Source organism: Falco biarmicus, chromosome 20, assembly GCF_023638135.1.
Source record: "Falco biarmicus isolate bFalBia1 chromosome 20, bFalBia1.pri, whole genome shotgun sequence".
NCBI classification, from domain to species: Eukaryota; Metazoa; Chordata; class Aves; order Falconiformes; family Falconidae; genus Falco; species Falco biarmicus.
The window spans coordinates 3,836,704-3,855,495 of record NC_079307.1 but is presented as its reverse complement, the minus strand read 5'-3'; the positions used below and the strand labels follow the sequence as shown (position 1 = coordinate 3,855,495).

General features: G+C 43.0%; 1 protein-coding gene across 5 annotated transcripts in view; it reads right to left on the bottom strand.

The window, feature by feature from the left end:
- Positions 1-18,792, bottom strand: part of ALG9 (ALG9 alpha-1,2-mannosyltransferase) — a 77,751-nt gene that overhangs the window by 53,801 nt on the left and 5,158 nt on the right. For all 5 annotated transcript variants that reach the window (XR_008819143.1, XM_056322856.1, XM_056322859.1 and 2 more), the window contains exons 9-14: positions 13,969-14,091; positions 11,932-12,086; positions 9,580-9,709; positions 8,683-8,830; positions 8,230-8,359; positions 1,226-1,356 (exon numbers count right to left, since the gene is read on the bottom strand). Coding sequence is in view for 4 of the 5 variants with exons in the window: in XM_056322856.1 (XP_056178831.1) it covers positions 1,226-1,356; positions 8,230-8,359; positions 8,683-8,830; positions 9,580-9,709; positions 11,932-12,086; positions 13,969-14,091 (817 nt within the window). In the remaining variant the exon portion in view is untranslated. The remainder of the gene's footprint in view (positions 1-1,225; positions 1,357-8,229; positions 8,360-8,682; positions 8,831-9,579; positions 9,710-11,931; positions 12,087-13,968; positions 14,092-18,792) is intronic.

Genomic DNA, 18,792 nt, shown 5'->3' with positions numbered 1-18,792 from the left:
CTGTTCAGCAGAGGACAGCAAGATAAACCAGCTTCAAAAACACATAAATGTGTCTTCAAAGCAGAAACGCACATTCAAGAGTATATGGTCTGCACAAAGAATCCTTTGAAAAACTCTTACGCAGATGCTTCTTATTGCCTCATTAATAAGACTCATTGGCCATCTCATTCTCCCTTCCTAAAGTCCTGCCCAAATGTAACAGCAGGTCTCTCAGAAAACATAGTTCATGAAAGACCTTGCCAAGAAAACTTGTTTGTGTCAGCAAGCTGGGAACATTAGAGCACTCCTGGGAGTTGCTCTAACATTATCACTCTTTCTCACTGTTCAACTGCTTTTACCAGCCCCCCTCCCTAGAGGGTTCTGTTACTAGGAAGTAATAAGGTCTCACACAGAAAATAGGAGGGCACTGAACCCTGTGTTAGTTTTTTATAGAGATTTTTCCAGTCAGCCTCTGTCCTCTTATGACAGCTACATGACCAGAGCTCTAAAGGACTAAATAACCATCCCCTTACAGCTGAGGGTTTCTGTATTTGCAGGAATGTATTAACAGCATTCCCAGTTTGACAACCCTGATTCCATGCCCTGTTAGCCTAGAGAAGAGCAACTTCAATCTCTGCTTCTCACTGAAGCTCCTGCTCAGACACACAAGCCAGTTGTTCAGTGAGCAGCAGAACTAATGAAGAATGGATTCTAACAGAAGTCTGTTCCATGGATTCTCTGATGCCTAATAAAGGTGTGACCTTGCTGACTTTTCACTCGATGAGACTGCCTCCTCTCTCTGTCTGTGAGCTTTCATAAAATCTGTAAGGGCTCATGCTCTTGCAGACTGACTTACACCTGTCTTGAATTTTGCTGAAACAAGACAGCAGATTCAAAGTCTGTTGGGAAGAGATGACATACACTTCACTCCTTCAGAAAGCAAAACAAAAAAACATTACTTCAGGGAGAAGTACACAGGGAGGATTCTTTTTTAAAATATCCTTCTCACCACCCTTCTCAGCTCGCTTCACCTTCTAAAGCAATCTAGGTCATAAATATTGCAAGCGCAAGTTTGTCAAAGGTTCCACTGTAGGCAGCAAGCTGCCTTTACTGGAAATTGGATTTCAAGCTGGCAATTATATCTTTCCTCCCTGTATATAGCTACTTTTGCAAGCAGGTAATTGAACAGAATTAGTTCACAGACCTGCCAGCCTTTCTCCCTCCCTCTCAGATGTGTAAAGCATACCTGGAAGCATCTAGGAATGGCTTGTAGGCAACGGTTACCCACTCTTCTTTGTTGGAGGAATACCTTGGCTCCCTTGGGGTTTCAGCTGCTGTATCCAAGTCCACCAGATAGTGGCATCTGGAAATGTCAATCTGCAGAAAGACAGACATTCTTGTGGTTTACCTCCTGTAGGCTTCTTGTTGTATGTGTTCATTTATACAGGCTGGTACTTACCAAAGAGAAGTGGGTTACATTTCTAGCAACAAGTGAAATGCTTCATGCGGGATACATGGTAAAATATTTCTAATGTTTTCAAGTAAAACCTTTACAGCAGAATACAAGCTACCACTACTGCTCTGGTCACAGGAGGAGAGTCCTAGGGTCCCTCTCTGAGGAAGTACTGCTGCCAGCTCTCTTACTGAGGAATTGGCAAGTAACAGAGGGGAATTTGAGATGGCAGAACCAATTCTGTTGATGTTTTTCCTGGAGGTTGTCTAGCTAGCTATTAAAGACTTCTTACAATGTGGACTCCACAAGCTCCCCAGGCAAAAGACTTCACTACCTTTACTGTTAGAAAGGTTTCCTGATGTCTACACTGAATCTTCCTCTGTCTCAGTTCATGCCTGTTCCTACTTGGTTTACATCACAAACAAGAAAAACGTAATTTTCTTTGTGATAGTATTTACCTGCTAGAGTTCTCTATTGGCCCTTGTCTTCTCTACAATCCTATTTTACTCTACACCTAATCGTATTTGTCTAGTGCACTGTCTATACTAAATTTGATCCTTTCTCCAATTTGTCAAAATCACTATGAATTCTAATTATGTACTTTCTCCCACATCATTTGTTATTTAATAAGCCTATTGCCTATTCCTCCTTCGCCCCTGCAAATCATTGATAAAAGCTGTGAAAAGGACAGCCCTTTGCAGTTTCCAGTACATCCTCTCATTGTGAGTGATCTATAGATGCTACTCCTATCACTACTGCAACAGCAATTCATGAATTCTGCTCCGAAGTGCACGCACAGCAGTGAGAAGGGCACCTTACGTCAAGACACATCCAGAGGAGTGTTTCTGTAGACCAGAGGAATATTAAGCATGGCTGCTGGGCAGTACACCAACTCAGTGCTCGTTTGTCATGATCAGGAACTGTTTGCAACGTACAAACATTCAAAGACACTGCCAATTAACACCTTGTATAGGTGCTGCCCTGGCCTTAAAGAATGTACAGTCCAGTTCACACAATAAAGGCTTGACCCACTGCCCAAGAGAGACAACAAAGCACACGCCAGATCAGGGGATCTGAGGGGAGCCAGTGCCTCACACTCCCCCCTTTTGTTTGAAACAGCGTATCTGCCAACCTTCTGTAAAAGAAATCCCCTCACTCCCCTGACTTTTCACGGCTTCTTTAGAAGTGCTTTTACAATCTGTTACACACGATTCCAGCATCTTTGGCTCGGAACACGATATGGGTTAGGCACAAGGATCACACAAGCTCCTCAGCCCGTTAACTCTGTGAGCCTCATGGTACTGGTCTTGCCATGGCATGGCAGGGCTTTAGCAGAATCACAGAAAACAGTAAGTAGTTCCAGGAAAGTGAGCTTCTTGTCTGGCACAACTTACACTGGGGTCTGTGCATGAATAACCTGCCCTGCAGCCCTGACGACCCTCAGTGCCTCACTTGAAGCAGATGGACATCACATTGCACCTCTCAAACCACATGGACTTGGTACCAGGACAGTCATGTCTTCATCAGCTCCCTACGGCAAAAGTAACTGCTCTGCCCCGACCAAAGTGTTTGGCGACACCCTGCCAAATTATAAAAATGTATTCGAGGAAGCAACATCACAGAAATGCATTATGTGTGTAACCTCCCAGTTAAACAAGCTGTGGGCAATGTCCTCAGGAGACTGACATTACACAACCGCCCTCTTCCTGCTGGGGAGAGTGCTCTTGGATACGAACAGGCTGTACTATTGATTTATATTAATATCCTGTGTCCTTATCCTGTGCCCTTTCTGGATAACTGCCCCCACCTCCTGTCTTCTTCCCCCCACTCCTCACAGGTACCCCTCAGATGTCCACCTGAGCTGCTGAAGAATAAAAATTCTGTCAAGACAAATGTGAACTGTCAGCTACAAAGAACGCTTGAGTTCCTACCAGGACAAATTTCCTTTTAATAATAACCATCAGATGTGAGCTCAGTCTCATACAAGGTAGCCCAACAAGAGGCTACATTGTGTAGAAACTTCCACGTTGAGAGTAAGAGATCTAGAGGCAAGGACAGGTTATAAATAAGGGTTTATGTTCTCCTGTTGAAGATCTAATTGTCTTTAAGTGATCTAAGTCACGTTTTCAAAAGTGAAATAATCCCAAGCCTAAGGCCACGTTTAAATTGTACCAGGGTAGCTGTATCATTACAATACACCAGAAAAACGAGCCCTTCATGGATGCAGCGTGCAGCAGCAAAGCTGAGCTTTTGCTGGTGTAAGAATTTTCAGCCACTGGAGCAAGGCAAGTTCTACCAGTTACTGCCTCTGTACTTGGGTATTTTGCTGACACTAGCTTTTGTCAGCCAAGGGTCACCCTTTCTCACATCTGGCGCTGGCTGAGTTTTCTGGCAAAAGCTTGCAGCAGTGACCTGAGAGGCACCAGAAGTCAACAGGCCCGATGATTGCAATTATCTTATGCTTTTGTGCTACTTCCAGCCAGATTAATCTAAAAGTTCTGTCTCCAGTACTTCTTTCTGTGAACTGAAAAGGCACAGCATTCTTGGATGCCTTTTCTGGATCTGCTGGTCCACAAGCCACCCTTGTGGCACTCCATTACTCCCAAATACCAAAGGGGACTAACAATTCCCACTTCTGCCTCTGATATGTTATTAAGCATTGGACATGAAAATGTAGTACTGTATTCTGAAATTTCTGAGAAATTACACCAGTGAAGTACAGCACATCCTAGTAATTATTGGTGGTGTACTTCAATCATCCAGAATTTTTCATTCATCAGGGAGCTAGAATACATGTATTTAGATATAAAAACTCTACATCACCAGAGTCTTCCCTTGGGTTAAGTAGAACAGAAGACAGGGCATAACTTCTGATCAATAAGTATCTGCAAATTGTAACATGAGTCTTCTTAGTTTTATCAAAGTTTTTGTGCTAGGCTAAAAACATGTGTCTCGGTGTAAACTGGTTACAAGTTTTTTTCTGAAGACAGCAATAAAAACAAATCATTATGCTGAATTATTGTCTGGAAACAGGCTCTATGGCCCCAGCATCACACAGCATCATAATCAGATCCTGTCAACAGCACACACATTAAAAAAAATTGTCTCTCAGCTGGTGACAAACTCTTGGTCCTTGTTCATCCCTCAGGGGCTCTGAACAGAATGTAGATTGCAATCTCACTTTTTTCATGCATGAGCTTTTCAATGCACAGGCTACAGCAGAGCTCTTGCAAGGTCAGATAAACACTGACCTCTGTAAAATGGCAAACCCCTCCAGATTTATTTCTTTTTATTGCAAACTGTCAGGGCAACAAGGGCTGAAGGGAAAGACTAAGGACCCTGTCAGGACGAGGACTCACGTTAATAAGTTATGTGCCTGGTGGAAGGAACACGATCAAGTTTGAGGAGCAACAAGTCCTGGTCCATTTGCTTTCACTGACTTTTATACAGAGGGCCTGCGGCCTTCGTGAGAGACCTATACGTGCTCCTTAGGAGGCCAGCTCTCCTAAGTGGCAGTTTTCCCTTTAATTAACAATGGCAGACCCCAACACATGCAGCTGTGTCTTGTTGACTGCACAACAGTGTGTAAGTCTCACCAAGTCAGAAGAAAAAAGGTGATGACCAGGTGTTTCAATGAGGAAACAAATTTCCTTACCACCACCACGTAGGTTTGCCGCATTGAAAAGGTGAAGGAAAAGGCAGAGCAGCTATAGCTGGATTAGTCAAGTGAAAAACTAAGGCCCCTTAAGCCAGGTTTGCAAAGGTCTCCACCCATCAGTTATCCTAAATGCAGGCAGCTGAGATTCTCAAGGATGACTATGTTCTATTCTGTCCTATTGTCTCAAACTCTTCCTTGAGGAATCCCACATTTCAGTTTGTTCTCCCACAAAATTTCATTGCAGACTTCCTTGGATATGCTTGAATTCACTTTTCTGAAGACCTTTGGGGGTTTATTGTGACAATTTAGGCTGAAAACAATTTAATTAGGTGGATACCAGATGGCTCCGTGGCATCACAACTGAGTGGCAAACGAAATTACACCATGGGAAACTCAGCTGAGGAGAATGTTGAATCCACTTCTCGCACTGTATGAGAAGAACATTCCAGGCCCTGAGAGAGGTTCTGGCTCATTAGCAAAAAGACTCCCAAACCACTAACCAAGTTTTTCTGTAAGTGATGTAGAATCATTCAGAGAAAGACAAGTTACTGAATTACTGCCTCAAGCACTAAGACTGATCTCACTTCTCTCATTCTAAACGAACCCCTAAAAGGGCTTGCACTTCCAATGCATATGAATTATCTGCCAGGGGAAAGGCAGATTTCACTTCTACCATTCCAAGTAGAGCACAGTGCGTACTTACAAGTTATCCTGAAGCTAAGGATAACATTCATCCTCGTCAGAGGGCCAACACAGCGCCTATGCATTTATTTGGGGATTTACGTAAGATGTCAGTAGTGTATAAACCTCGAAACATTCCTTTGTAGAAAGAAGCCAGTCTTAGCGAACAGAGCTGCAAGGAATTTCTAAGGTACATCCTATCCTCCTCTGTTCTCCTTTCCTTTTCCTCCTCCCACTCTTTCTCTCTTTGATGCAACTGCTATGCTAATTGGAGGAGAACTACATTTGATCACATCCTGAGTAACAGGAGCGCGCACAGTATAATACAGAGAGGAGCTAAGGGCACCGCCTGCTGCTGTACCACTGGCAGCCAACGTCTCTCACTGATGTCTGGATGGACGTTAGCCTGGCCACACAGAGCACAACAGGAGCTTGTCTGGTTTACCCTAGATAAAAGTTCAACTGTTTTGAGCAAAACCAGAGATGTTTTACTGGTCACTTAAACACACATTTCAAAAACGAGACCAAGCCTCAGGTGGTTCCTACAGTTCAAAACAGAGCTAAAAGGAATCGGAAAAGAAGTGGGAAAAAAAGTGGTTAAAGAAAACCTTCCTCTGAAGTCAGGAGTTTTTAACAGTTTCAGGCCTAATCAACTATTCCTGCTTGGATTCATCTTTGTAAGAAATAATGAAATAATACTCCTCCTCCCTTTCTTAGCAGTTTCAGAGACAAATGCATCTCCTCAGTAGGACAAGTACAAGTTAAGTGCTGTTCCACATGATTAAGGAAGGAAGAATGGCAAAACAAGAAGATCAAATCACTCTTTTCCCCAGTGTCTCATAGCAACAGAAACACTGAGATTTACTCTTCAATTTTCAAGCAGAGCCATAATAGATACTTACACTTGAAACAGAGAGATCAGCCCCATTTCTGCAGCCATTGATTGGTTTTAAGCTCCATGGCTCAGATAATCCTTTTGAACCATTTGTTTTCTCTCCTTTAAATGACCAACAGACTCATGCTATTTAGATTTATTTGCTATGATGGTCCTTTCCAGTGCTTGCTAACACTTTTTTTCTAAATCTGGGTACGCTTGCGCTCGTAAGCTCACTAAACTTGAGAAGAGGTCTTGTTCTCTTGGTATTATCAGCAGGTCAGAAGGAAAAGTTTTAAAACCCCCTTTAAAATTCACATTTAGTAGCTTATTTCTAATGTCCTAGGCTCTTTCGCTTGCGTGAGAAATAACAAAATTGTAGGGTGACATTAAGAAACAACCATGAAACAAAAGTGTGTTTTGCTCCATTAGTCACAGGCTGTGCACCAGCCAGCTGTCTGTGCTAAAAATATGCCACAGTTAAAGATTTCGTAAATTAAATACACTGCAGCAGACAGCTTCTCTCAGGTGGGAACACGCCTCCTTCCCATTTCCAGTAAGTACATAATGAGGCCCAAAAGAAGACAGCTTTAACCCAAAAGACTGATCTCTGGTTTTACCCACACAGTTTGCTCCTGTGCTACAGCACTGCCTTCCATCCGCTTCCGTGAGCGGATCACAAGTGCCCATACGATGTCTCACAGGCCAAAGTCATGAGGCACATCAACAAGCGTAGTCTACTGTCCTCAGCCAGGACAGACCCACTCATGTCAACCAGAGGCCTGGTCCCTTACACCAGTGCTTTCTACACACTGACAGACATAACAACTCCAAGGTGCTAAGAGAGAAGGAAGAAAGGACTATATGTTCCTTGGCTGTTCCTCTCATTCAAACCTTAGGACAAAAAAGAAAGGATGACGACATATCTAGTGCACTGTAAAGAATGTTTAGTGCACTGCTAAGATTTAACCTGCTAAATAATTTTAAAGAAGTTAGCTGACAATAACTTTAAAATATTCATATGTGCGCACTGTTTGTTTAGGTAACAATACAACTAGGAAAAGTAACAAATTAATAATACCAGTACAGATTATCTTAAAAGATTCCCATTGAAATCACTGATGCAATTGTTTCAGTGAAGTTTCAAATTAAGTTCCTCCTCCTCAGTTGCAAATATGATGAATACGTTTGTATTTAAAAAGAAAGGAAAGTACAAAGGAAAATTTCACTCCCTGCTCAGTGACAAATGTTTTCAGGGGGGGATTTCAAACTATTCATTCAGTTCACTTTCCTGTAATCGCAGTAACACATTACACTAAACCAAAATTGCAATAACTAGGAATTACTACTTCTTCTGCTTCTTTTCATTATTATTATGTCTTTAAATGAAATATAGGCAGATGAAATGCAAACAGAAACCACTCACATAAATGGGGAAATTTCCAAGTGCTGCAGACAGCCCATTTTTGTTCTGCAACTTATATGGTCCCCAGAAAACAAAACAGGCAGACTCAATCATTGGCATTATAGTAATACCACTTATACAGTAAGATAAGGAAAAGAAAACAGGAATATAATCCTTACATATCGAGATGGCTCTTCCTTGTTTTGGTCGTTCATGTCAGTGGGAATGATCCGTGTGGCCATTGGTCCCTTGGCAAATGGTTTTGGTAACTGGCCCCTGAATTCCGACAGGATGAACTGGAGCTGCCAACTGCAAAGAATGGTGTCAGAAAGCCCAGCAGGAAAATGCAGGAGCTAGTAACAGTTTGTGTGAAGAAAACCAAAAGCATAACCAAGGATATTCCATTCCTGAGGGTAGGCAGCCCTGCTAGAGGAGCTGTCACACCACGAATTTGCAGCAGCTTGTGGCCAGCCCAACCTGCTGATCACACAGTTCAGAACCGTTTGGTTTGGATGTGCTTACTGTCAACAGAGATACAAGGTCTTGAACGTTACTCCCACAAATACTTGTTGTAAGAAGTGGCCCTTCTCACGAATCTCACCAAAATGTACCATTCACATTAACCAACTTACTTATCTGGCAGAAGAAAGCTGCTTGGAAATCTATGCCACTCCTTTCCCACGCAGACATTAACCGGTCTCCCCTCCGGCACAGTGTGAATACTTGGGTCAGTAGCAATCCTGTGAAATTCTGGGTATAGGTCCAGGGGCCCGTGATAGCCTATGGAAGTCAGAAAGTTGTAAATAAGGGTAAAGAAACAGGTGATATTTACATGATTGCTTTTGAAAGACCTCAAATAATTGTTCATACAACTGATAATTTCTTGAATAAATGAATTGGTCTATGCTGAGAAGTGGCTGGGTTCCAAAGCTCCCGCTCCTTTTAGAAGTGCTTGTACCCTACCACCCTTATCCACATTCTCTGTCCTGACTGTCAATGGCTACCATCAAGCAAAAAAATATTGATGAGGTGGGAAGGTTCACTGCATGGCTCTGATTCAAGAAAGTACTTAAGGACCGTATCTAATCCATCTCCGTTAGGGACACATGCACCTAATTACAAGTTTTACATGGGAAAATGCTTTTTCAATGTTTGAAAGTTAAGAGCATCTGCTTTAGCACTAGTCTGGGTACAGGTTTTTTATCAGTATAGTTGTACTGGCTTAAGGTGAAGGGCAGCGGATTTTTAACTGATATAATTCCAGTGATACATTCAAACATACATGAATACATACTTATGTTCATACATACATGTATGAATACGCATATACATACACACACACACACTTATAATCATTCATTAATGGTGACCATTAGAACTTATTCCTTTCCCTGCAACAATGACATCCAAACTTCTGAGGTTCCTTATTTCTACTGTGCTGTGTAGTCGAAGCGGCACAACTCTGGCAGTCCTTCAGACTTGCCAAGACCAGTGCCCAGGAAAGTACAGAACAAGTCTAAAATACTAACCTCTGAATAAGGCAACAGAGCGTGACAAAGACAAAAGGCCAAAGATAAAGACAGTCCCCAGGGCCAGCCAGTTGGAGGAGACTGTGTAGTGTTCCAGGCGGTAGCGCTGGAATATGAAGTGGTAACATTTCTGAGGAAACGGTAAAAAAAAAGAAAAGAAAATATACGTATATATATATAAATTACTCAAACTCTGATATGTTTAGCAAAATTCTGTTTTTCATAAGAACCTTACAGCAGTGCCTGCATCTCCCACCTGATCTCTGCTCTTCATTTTTTCATTCAGACCCGTAAGAAGGGCACAGAAACTCACATGGTTCAGTCACATCTCTTTAACTGATAATCTAGGGTATTTAAAGATGTTTTCAGTTCTTTTCCATAGGAAGGCCTCTAGTCAAGCTGTAAAGTGCTCTCTACCAGGGCTCCAGTTTGGTGGCTCTCAGGTGAACCAGCAGCAAGTGTCCCTTCCAGACACTTCTGCAGAACTTCCCTGCACAGACAGACCTCATGTTCAATGCTGGACTGATTTCCTCTCCAACAGCAGTTCCATCACCCAGATTTACTGAGTGACCTATGGCTGTTCACCTGGTCTGCACAAACTACAGCTTTGAAGTAGATAAAAGAACACACAGCACATTCTTCATCCACCTTTAAACCCAAGCCACTCTGGAATTGTTAAAAGAAAAGCCCTTTAGGTTCTTCTCATTTAAGAGCCTTTCTGGGAACATCCAAGAGGAACTACATCCAACACTTGGCTGGGTCCCTCCCTCCTGCTCTGCCTTTCTGCAGGAATTATTCACTTCCTATCCTAATCTGGTTTCTCTTCCTCTTGTCTGGTTTGTGTTTTTCCCATAACAGCCAGATCCATGTGGTTTGGAGGAGCAGACTCTGACAAGCTTGTACTACTAGTGGACGATCAGTTCTAAATTCTCAGCTGGATGCTAAACACTGGACAAAATCAGTGTTAAAATACGCAGGCCAGGAATATACACCAGATTTTCCCAAAGCCGTATCTGGCAAAGGTCCTACACTATTGCCTTCTGATGAATGTCCTGACAGCACACAGCAGTTCTCGGTCGGAGCCATGAAACTGCTGACATTACAGAGCTTGATCCTGTACGAATGCAAGGACTGAAAGTCATCTGGGGTGCTCCAGCTGAGCACTGCAAGGCATCAGCAGTGATGGGGGGTCAACAGTCAGAACAGCAACTGACCAGGGGAACAATGAGAGTGATCTGAGGGGTGCAGGCAGTGTTGGTGGGGAGCCCAGGATAGGAACAGCCAGCAGTGATGCATAATAGGACAGAGAAGTAATAGCAGGATGAGGTCAAACAGCTGGAACAGGCTCTAACAGGGAGTAGTGACTGCATTCCTGCACCTCTTTAACATAGGAAAGATGAGCAATTTTGAGCTTTGGGAAGGTTTATATCAACCTATATCAGTGCTTTACTCTACGAAGTGTTTCAAGTGATATTTACTAAAGATCCAGTTTCTGGCTCTTCAAATGTCCTGATGTCTAAACATGATCTCTTCTCCTTTTTTGAGTTAGCGCAGGATTCCCAGTAGTGTACAACAAAATGCATTTCCTACACACATTCATGCCCCTTAAAGCTTGCTTAGCAGCAGCTGAAGGAGACACAATGCTATAAGCAAGTTCCTAATCCTCATGACAGATCTTGGATGTTGTTTTGTATGGGCACTACAACATCACAACTGCTCCTCAACAGAAACTCCCACTTGGGATGGGAGAACAACTCAAAGTCATTGTGAAATAATTAGTGGCAAGGAAATATCATCATTTATCACTTCATACAATCCTAGACAAGTTCCTAATGTGATCATCTTATAAAGCCATGACATTTGATCTTTTTTTCCTGGGCTGTTAAGCACTCTGCACTGAAATCCCAGATTATTAGATGAGCTCATTCTGTGTGACATGCACGAGGGAAATCCCAAATAATTTTGCTGTTATGCCACATCTTACAGAGGGCTAACAGTTTTCCACATAATCTCAATCAACCTGCAGAGGAAGATTATGGTTTAACTTGTAAAATCACCAACACACACACTTCAGTATTAGAACAGCTGTGTGCTTTGCTTCAAGGGTCTCAACACCTATCCATGAAACATGGTTCAAAAATGAAAACTGTAGGAGCTAACAGATTAAAGGCACTGATCAGGAATTATGCATAGGACAGTCCCGAACTGTGCAATCACTGTAGATTGTGTCACAGACACAGATATTCTGCAGATGTCCCCAAACTTTGGGAAGAGACTTTAAAGAAGTCAGCTAGCGGTTATGATTTCTTAAAGGTATGAGCTCATTAAAAAAAACATATTCCACAAACTTACCTGAAGAGCAGACAGAGCCACAGCACCGCAGAGACAGATGAGGGGATAGATGGGAAAGAGAAATCTCTCTTCCTTGTGGGGCTGACTGAAAAAAATCATGATCCAAATGTACATAGGAGCTAGTGTCAGCCAGTAGGGACGGCCCAGATTCTGAACTGGAAGAAACAAACGCTCAGCCAGGTAGTAATGTAAGAACGAGGGATGTATCCTATTCCCCCTCTTGCACAATCACATCTCACATTTAAAAGCCCATTCTTCAGACCAAACCATGGCCTTCAGACCCAAACACAGCCACGTTGCTAAAATCCAGGTAATTGTCCAAACAGTCAGTATAGAATTTTGATCAGAGCAGTTTTATAGATTCCTACAATACTAACAACTTCAACAGACTTTAGATGACCAAAAGCAGAAAATAACAGACAGCATTACCGAATCCAAGCAAGAGACAAAACATGGAGAATCGACATGTCTAAACAGGTTGTCAGAAGTACTAGATTTCCTGCTGTGTATTATGCTATACACACAAAGATCAGAAAGTATCTCCTCTGGACCTACCCTTCCACTTACAAATGGTTGTTTAGCAGCTGAAGTTTCCACAACCTTCATTGCTTCATTACAAAAATAACAGCATGAGAGGTCTCTCAGGCACCTTCTGCTTAACGGAGGAAATAACTGATTCAAAAATAACAACAATTACCCTGAATTTTAGTCACACTGAGGAAGGTTCTACAGTGCCTGACAATTTTCAGTCCTTTTTCTGCCCCCTTGTTACTCCCAACAGCAGAGTTAAGCAATTAAGCTAACGACATTTAACAGACAATAAGAACAAAGCACTTGGCAGAATTGCTCCTGCTGTTAAGTACAAGAACACCAAGTGAACAGCAGGAAATCCTGCATTTACAGGATCTCCTACTGAGCTTTTACTGGTTACTGACAGTATGTCAGTCATATCCAAGGAACAGATATCAGCAAATACCTGTTAACATACATTTTCAGCAAGGATTATGATGTTATTGTTTCTTGTATTCAGTAAAAAAAATCAGAGAGCAAAGCACTGGACTGATGAATCTGGAGGCTGCTGCTGATGCTTAATGAATCTTCCTTGAGAAGACAGCAGGAAGAATTCACACTTCCTCAACGACTTCTTCCTCTCTAGAGTCACTTGCCAGATGTCATGTATTTAAACTGATGTCATTTTATTTAAGAGAAAGCCCAATGTGAAGTAGGGAATATTCTGGTTCCTCCTTTCTCTACTCTCAGTATATCTGCACCCACGGGGACACTTCCCAAAGCACAGGGTAGCAAGACTGTCCTACCACGGCTCAGTCCTACGAGTTGATGAGTGCCTTTCATGGTGCGCAGAAGAGTCCAGGTTCAATCCCAACAGGAGCAGCAAAGACCAGAGGGTGCCTATTTGTAGGCTCAACCCCAACAATCAAAATGGAAATAACTCTGTTCTCTCAAGCTGCTGCAGAAGACATTCTAGCAGTGGTATAAAAAAGTAACAATGGAAAAGCCAGCAACAGGTTGCCCAAATAACTCTAATGGCTACCATTTCCAGCTGCTGAAGATGGCAACAGCAATAGGTACACAGTTTCTTTCCCCCTGAAGATTTCTGACAGGGCTATTTCTAATGCATTTGCATGTCTGGCTGAAGGTTATGTACCATACAACTTGGTAAGTTTACTTTGGGTAGGGGTAGTTCAGCCTTGATAACACACTGTTTTTCTTGAGGTGCAGGCAGGGAGCACAGGAATCATCCCTAAAGAGAAAAACATGTTTCTGCCCTTTTGCAGACAGCATTAAAGTAGATGCATCTCACTGCATGTTCTTTCTACACAGCAACTCCATTGTGGGGTCAATACTGAACTGAGTAATGAGCTCTAGGAACTTTCCTTTTACTCCAAAAACTTTCCCTGAATCTAGTTTCACTTCCAATAAAGGAAAGCTGCTCTTTGGCAGGCAGGCTCTCCCTTTAGCAACAAGGTTGAGATCTGGGCTGTCTGTGCTTGGCTCTCACAGCTGTCTTGCACTCACCATGAAATTTTTGAAGCAGACACTCCATGAGACAAGTCAGTGGCAGCACAAGCAGCGCCAAAATAAATGCCACGTTGAAATTCAGAAAACCATTGATGAAATAGAAGGACCAGGGTTCTGTACCTAAAGGATGAGAAAAGGAAACAGGAGTTTTCAAATACAAGCATGTATGACATCTAGATGTAACAGCAGCTTTGCTCTTTCTCTGCCTGACGCAGACTGAGATAACCAGCAGCAGACATCAATTCTCCCCATTGCAAGCATACTGGAACCAAAAAAATGGAAAGGGTGCAGAGGACCTTGCAGCCGGACAAAGGATCAGCCCCATGAAATGAGCCTGAACCATATTTTTGAAGCAGTCTCACGGCTCTGCCGCTCACCCATAAAACTGCCATAATAGTAGCATGAGAGTTAGACAATAGCCATACAAAGGCAACAGGGTATCTCACAATCATGCCTGAAACTTCACTGTCTTCCTTTCCAGAAATTATTTTTCTCCTTGCTTTTTCACTAGGTCATAGTCAGTATTACATCTGCTGCTCATGAATCGCAGGCCACTCTAACAGTCAGGCTTGCCCAGCAGAGTTCTGCGACACAGAACTCACCCTTGTGTTAAGAAAGACTACGCAGCAAGAAAGTAGAGGCAGGAACTTGTAAAACTGGGAAATTTTACTCCCAACTCATTCTTTCTAATTGCAGAGAAGTAACAGAGGAACTACACAAAAACACACAACGTTAGTAAGAACTCATAGTAATTCTGGAGTGATGATGTATACTTCACGTTGGCAGAAACAGAAAACGTACTAAAAAGGAACATGAGAAAAAGAGTTCACATTCACACTTCACCCCAACAAAGACTCAGCCACTGAAGTTCATCCAGATGCTATTTTTGGTACATCCTTCAAATCAACACTATTTAAAATGTCCCTCCTTCAATTTGTTCTCAGTGTAGCTTCAAACAGGAGCAAGCCAACTCTGCCTCCTAACACGACACACTTGGGTATTGTTGCAAGCTTTGAAGGATGAAAATTGCAAAAAAACTCCAATCCAACTGTCATTAATTTGGATTCTTAATACAGGATGCTTAAAATCCTAAACAATAAGGAATGCCAGTTCCTCTCCACACATTTCCCACTCTCTCAGTGTGATTAGCTCAATCAGTCAGTAAATGACACGCGGGGGCTTTAATCACTGCACTGTTGTGACATGTGTCACATGCCGCAGCGATTTCCTGCAATCAGAGCCACTTAAATAGGGTCCATGTTGAAATTAATCAGACAACTGAAAAGCAGCAAGGAAAACCTGAAACCGCTGCCACTCCTACAGCTAAATATGATTAGAAGCTGCACTAATCACGTCAGAAACATGTCGCTGGAGTTACCAAGGCAAAGTCCAAGCAACTGAGGTTCATTTAGGAAGCCTTTAGCTATTAGCACTGCAAGCAATTACAGATTTGGATTCTGACAAGTAGGGGAGCCTTAAGGGAGTGAATTATCAGAAATTCACCTTCTCTCTCCCTCCACCTGCCTCATAATTCTTGCGAGTCCCACATGAGCACAGTCCTCAGCCTGTGAAAGGGTTAATAGGGGATACGGTAGATTGAAAGATCATGTCAAGTGATGGACTTGACAGTTACCTGTATGGCAACACTGCAATAGGGCCAACGTCCCTTCCTCCTTCTCTAAACTCTGTTGGTGATTCTCCATATTTAAGGACTGCAATTCCAAATAATCACTGTGACAAATCTTGAACACATGCAGAAAGCAGATCATGTTAGGACTGAGGCATACTACCCTTCCTAGAAACCAAGGCTGCTGACTAGGATACGTCTGTGAGGCAAAACCTGAGGCAGTCTGGGGCATCATGCTGTAAATATTCCAGGGGACATATAGAAAAAAAATGTGTAAACGGGGCTTTGGTTTCTTCCCAGCTCTGTCACCTCCAGATTCTCTCCTGAGGCAACAGCATAGGTTTCTAAAGACTTACAGCAGGGTTAACACTGGTTAGGCCACTCTAGTAACTGCTTCTCTGGAGCACCAAGGCCTCTCCTTACATAAAAAGAGGACTGGAACTGGATTCCGTAGCCTGCTCCCCCAGTACCACTGCTATAAATAACAGCCACTTTATCACTTAAGATGCCAGGATGAGACAGAAAGCTTCTTAAACTGATATAAACTGCTACCCTCCCATGTTTTCTGGCTACAATGAAGCTGTACAGCACAGCCAGGTCCCAAATCTCTAAAGGGTAGTACCAGGGCTGCTATGGAAAGTAAAGGAGATTCACTATAGCACTCTAGCACTCTCCAGTCTGGTCTCTGATTTGGTAGCCAGTGACTCAGGAATGAAAGACATTTCAGGAAGCACACCTCCTCCAAAATCCAGATACAGCCTTAAAGGCCCAGAGGTGTCCTGAGGGACTCTACTAATAAAGAGATCAGCTGGTCTGTAGCACGGCTTTAACAAAAAGGCTACTTTCTCAGATGTTTTTGCAGCATGATTGAATTGCCCTTAAGAACTATGCACTGGAACCTCCCCTCCTTCTCCAGTGAGGGGTTTTCTTCTCTGAGTGAGGAGAGAAAAAGAAGAGGAAAAAAAAAATCAGAGAACAGTGCATTACACAGGCAACTTAAATAGTTCACAGACACCAGGCAAAAAGCAATAGGTTTGGTCACTATGATGACTCACCCATTCAGAGGCATTCAGTCTCAATGCCTCCAGGGCAAAATGCTTTTATTCTTGTTATCCACAACAACTCAAGATGATCTGAGAAAGAACTGCAATGTAAAAAAAGAACAACCCCGTGGCATACAAGAAGCCCTGGCCCAGAACATCTTTCAAGCAGGGAGGGACACTAAAGAACTCTCCACGCACAGTACTGATGGGAACATGCTTCCACAGCATCGCTTTCAGACCATGACAGAAGACTTAACTTCCCGCAAGTATCCCACATGCTAGAGCTGAGCAGATGTGGGCTGCAGGAGAGAGACTGATGAAAGCAGTGGGAAGAACTCTGTGCCTCAGTCAGTTCACGGCACTATGGTTTCATGGGGATAACCAACTGGAAGCACTGTCAGACACTGAGCCAGAAACTGGTTTGAACTTTGCGCTCTGTAACAGGCTCTGGCAGCAATTCTAGAAATCAAACTCACACAAGTCAAAAGAACTTTACAAGCTACCGTGCTGCAGCTTGAACACAGCAATGGTGAGGACAGTTCAGGACAAAGCAGAAGAGTTGTAAAAGAAGTTTAAACTAAGGTGCCCCACCCTATGTTTGTCACAGGCTAAAAGCCTGCACGCAGACAGGAACTGTAGCTCAGCTGTTGAGCAGTAACTAAGCCACAATAATTTGATCGTGAGTCACAGGCCTCATTCTAAGCAAGTCTGATTCAATGCTAGTATAATAAACAGTCTGCTCTCTGCATTTCATTTATTTTCATTCTATTTAAGAACCAGGACTCAACAGAGCAAGGTGTCACATAAACAGCTCCAGCACATTCCGCCCAAACTGAACTAAGCTTCCCAAAGTGCCATTGCACTGCAAGTCACAGCAAAGGCTCTGATCACAGCAAGTGGGACAAAACTTTTGTTACAAATTGTGTGTTCTTAGAACACAGGTACACAAAAACATCCCAAAGCCTCCGAATCAGGCTTAGGGATATACACTTAGTAGCTACTGCAGAAACCTAATCACCCCAAGGAGATATTCATTGCACAGATGTATTTATCCAGAAGGATTGTATTGCTAATGACAATTAAAAAAAAACAACAACTGAACCTTGTCTCCAGAAGTCCACTCTGCAGGCAAAAAGAAAAATACTGCGGTGCTTACACTGAAGATGATGTAGATTGATGGCTCTGCAACCTCCAGCAGTTTCTGCTCCCATCATGTGAAAGTTGGGAAATCCCAGCTCCAAAGCCAAAAGGGCTTGGCCAGCCTTTCATCTCCCCTTGTAGTGTTATTTTTCCCGAGTGTTTTGAAGCTCTCCAAACACACAGCGTTGTCCTGGCCACGCTGTATTAAAGAGCAATTTCAAGCAGGCTCTTTTACTAGCCTGAGGATGTTATATGAATGTCACTATGAATAAAACACTTCAGAATAGATTGGTCCCTGGAGGCTTCTGGAAACAACTCATGCACCAGTGTGGAAAAGGTCAGGCACAAACCCACGCCAAAACTTATCAGACACAGAGCCTGGAGTTTACCTACAAAAAATTCACAGCAACAGGCTTCAGAGCCTTCCTGCAGAGGTGAAGAACCATGGCAAAGCAGCTGCTGCCCTGCTGTGCCACTGCACAAGTCACAAACCACCACTCAGCACCACACAGAACAGCCCTTCAAATAAACCAACAAATATGGCCCGCAGGGCTCTGCCAGGGAAAGACTTGCTGCTAACAGCTACTAAATCCCTCCTAGAATATCTCAACAGGGCTTAAACAGATGACAGCGATGACACAGGGACCCTGCACCCTAAGCTCCCTGAAGCTTCTCCCAGCCCCTCTGAAGCCATGCTAGAAATATAATACTTTTCAGCTCTAGAAGTACATGACATGAACAACTTAGTGCAGCGGCAGCTCCCAAACAAACAACACAGTGTCACCATCACGGTTCAGACCAGAGATTTGAGTCACACATAATCCTAAATGGCCAGTACCATGAAACCTCTCGGAAACCGATGATTTGTCTGCAGATTAGTTGCCTTTAAGGTAACCTCAGATCCTGCTTGCCAGCAAAGCCCAGGCCAATAAGCAAGGAGATTCCCAAGGCACAGCATGGACTCAGGAGGTCCGCAGAGACCTGATGTGAACCAGAAGAACTATGGATTCT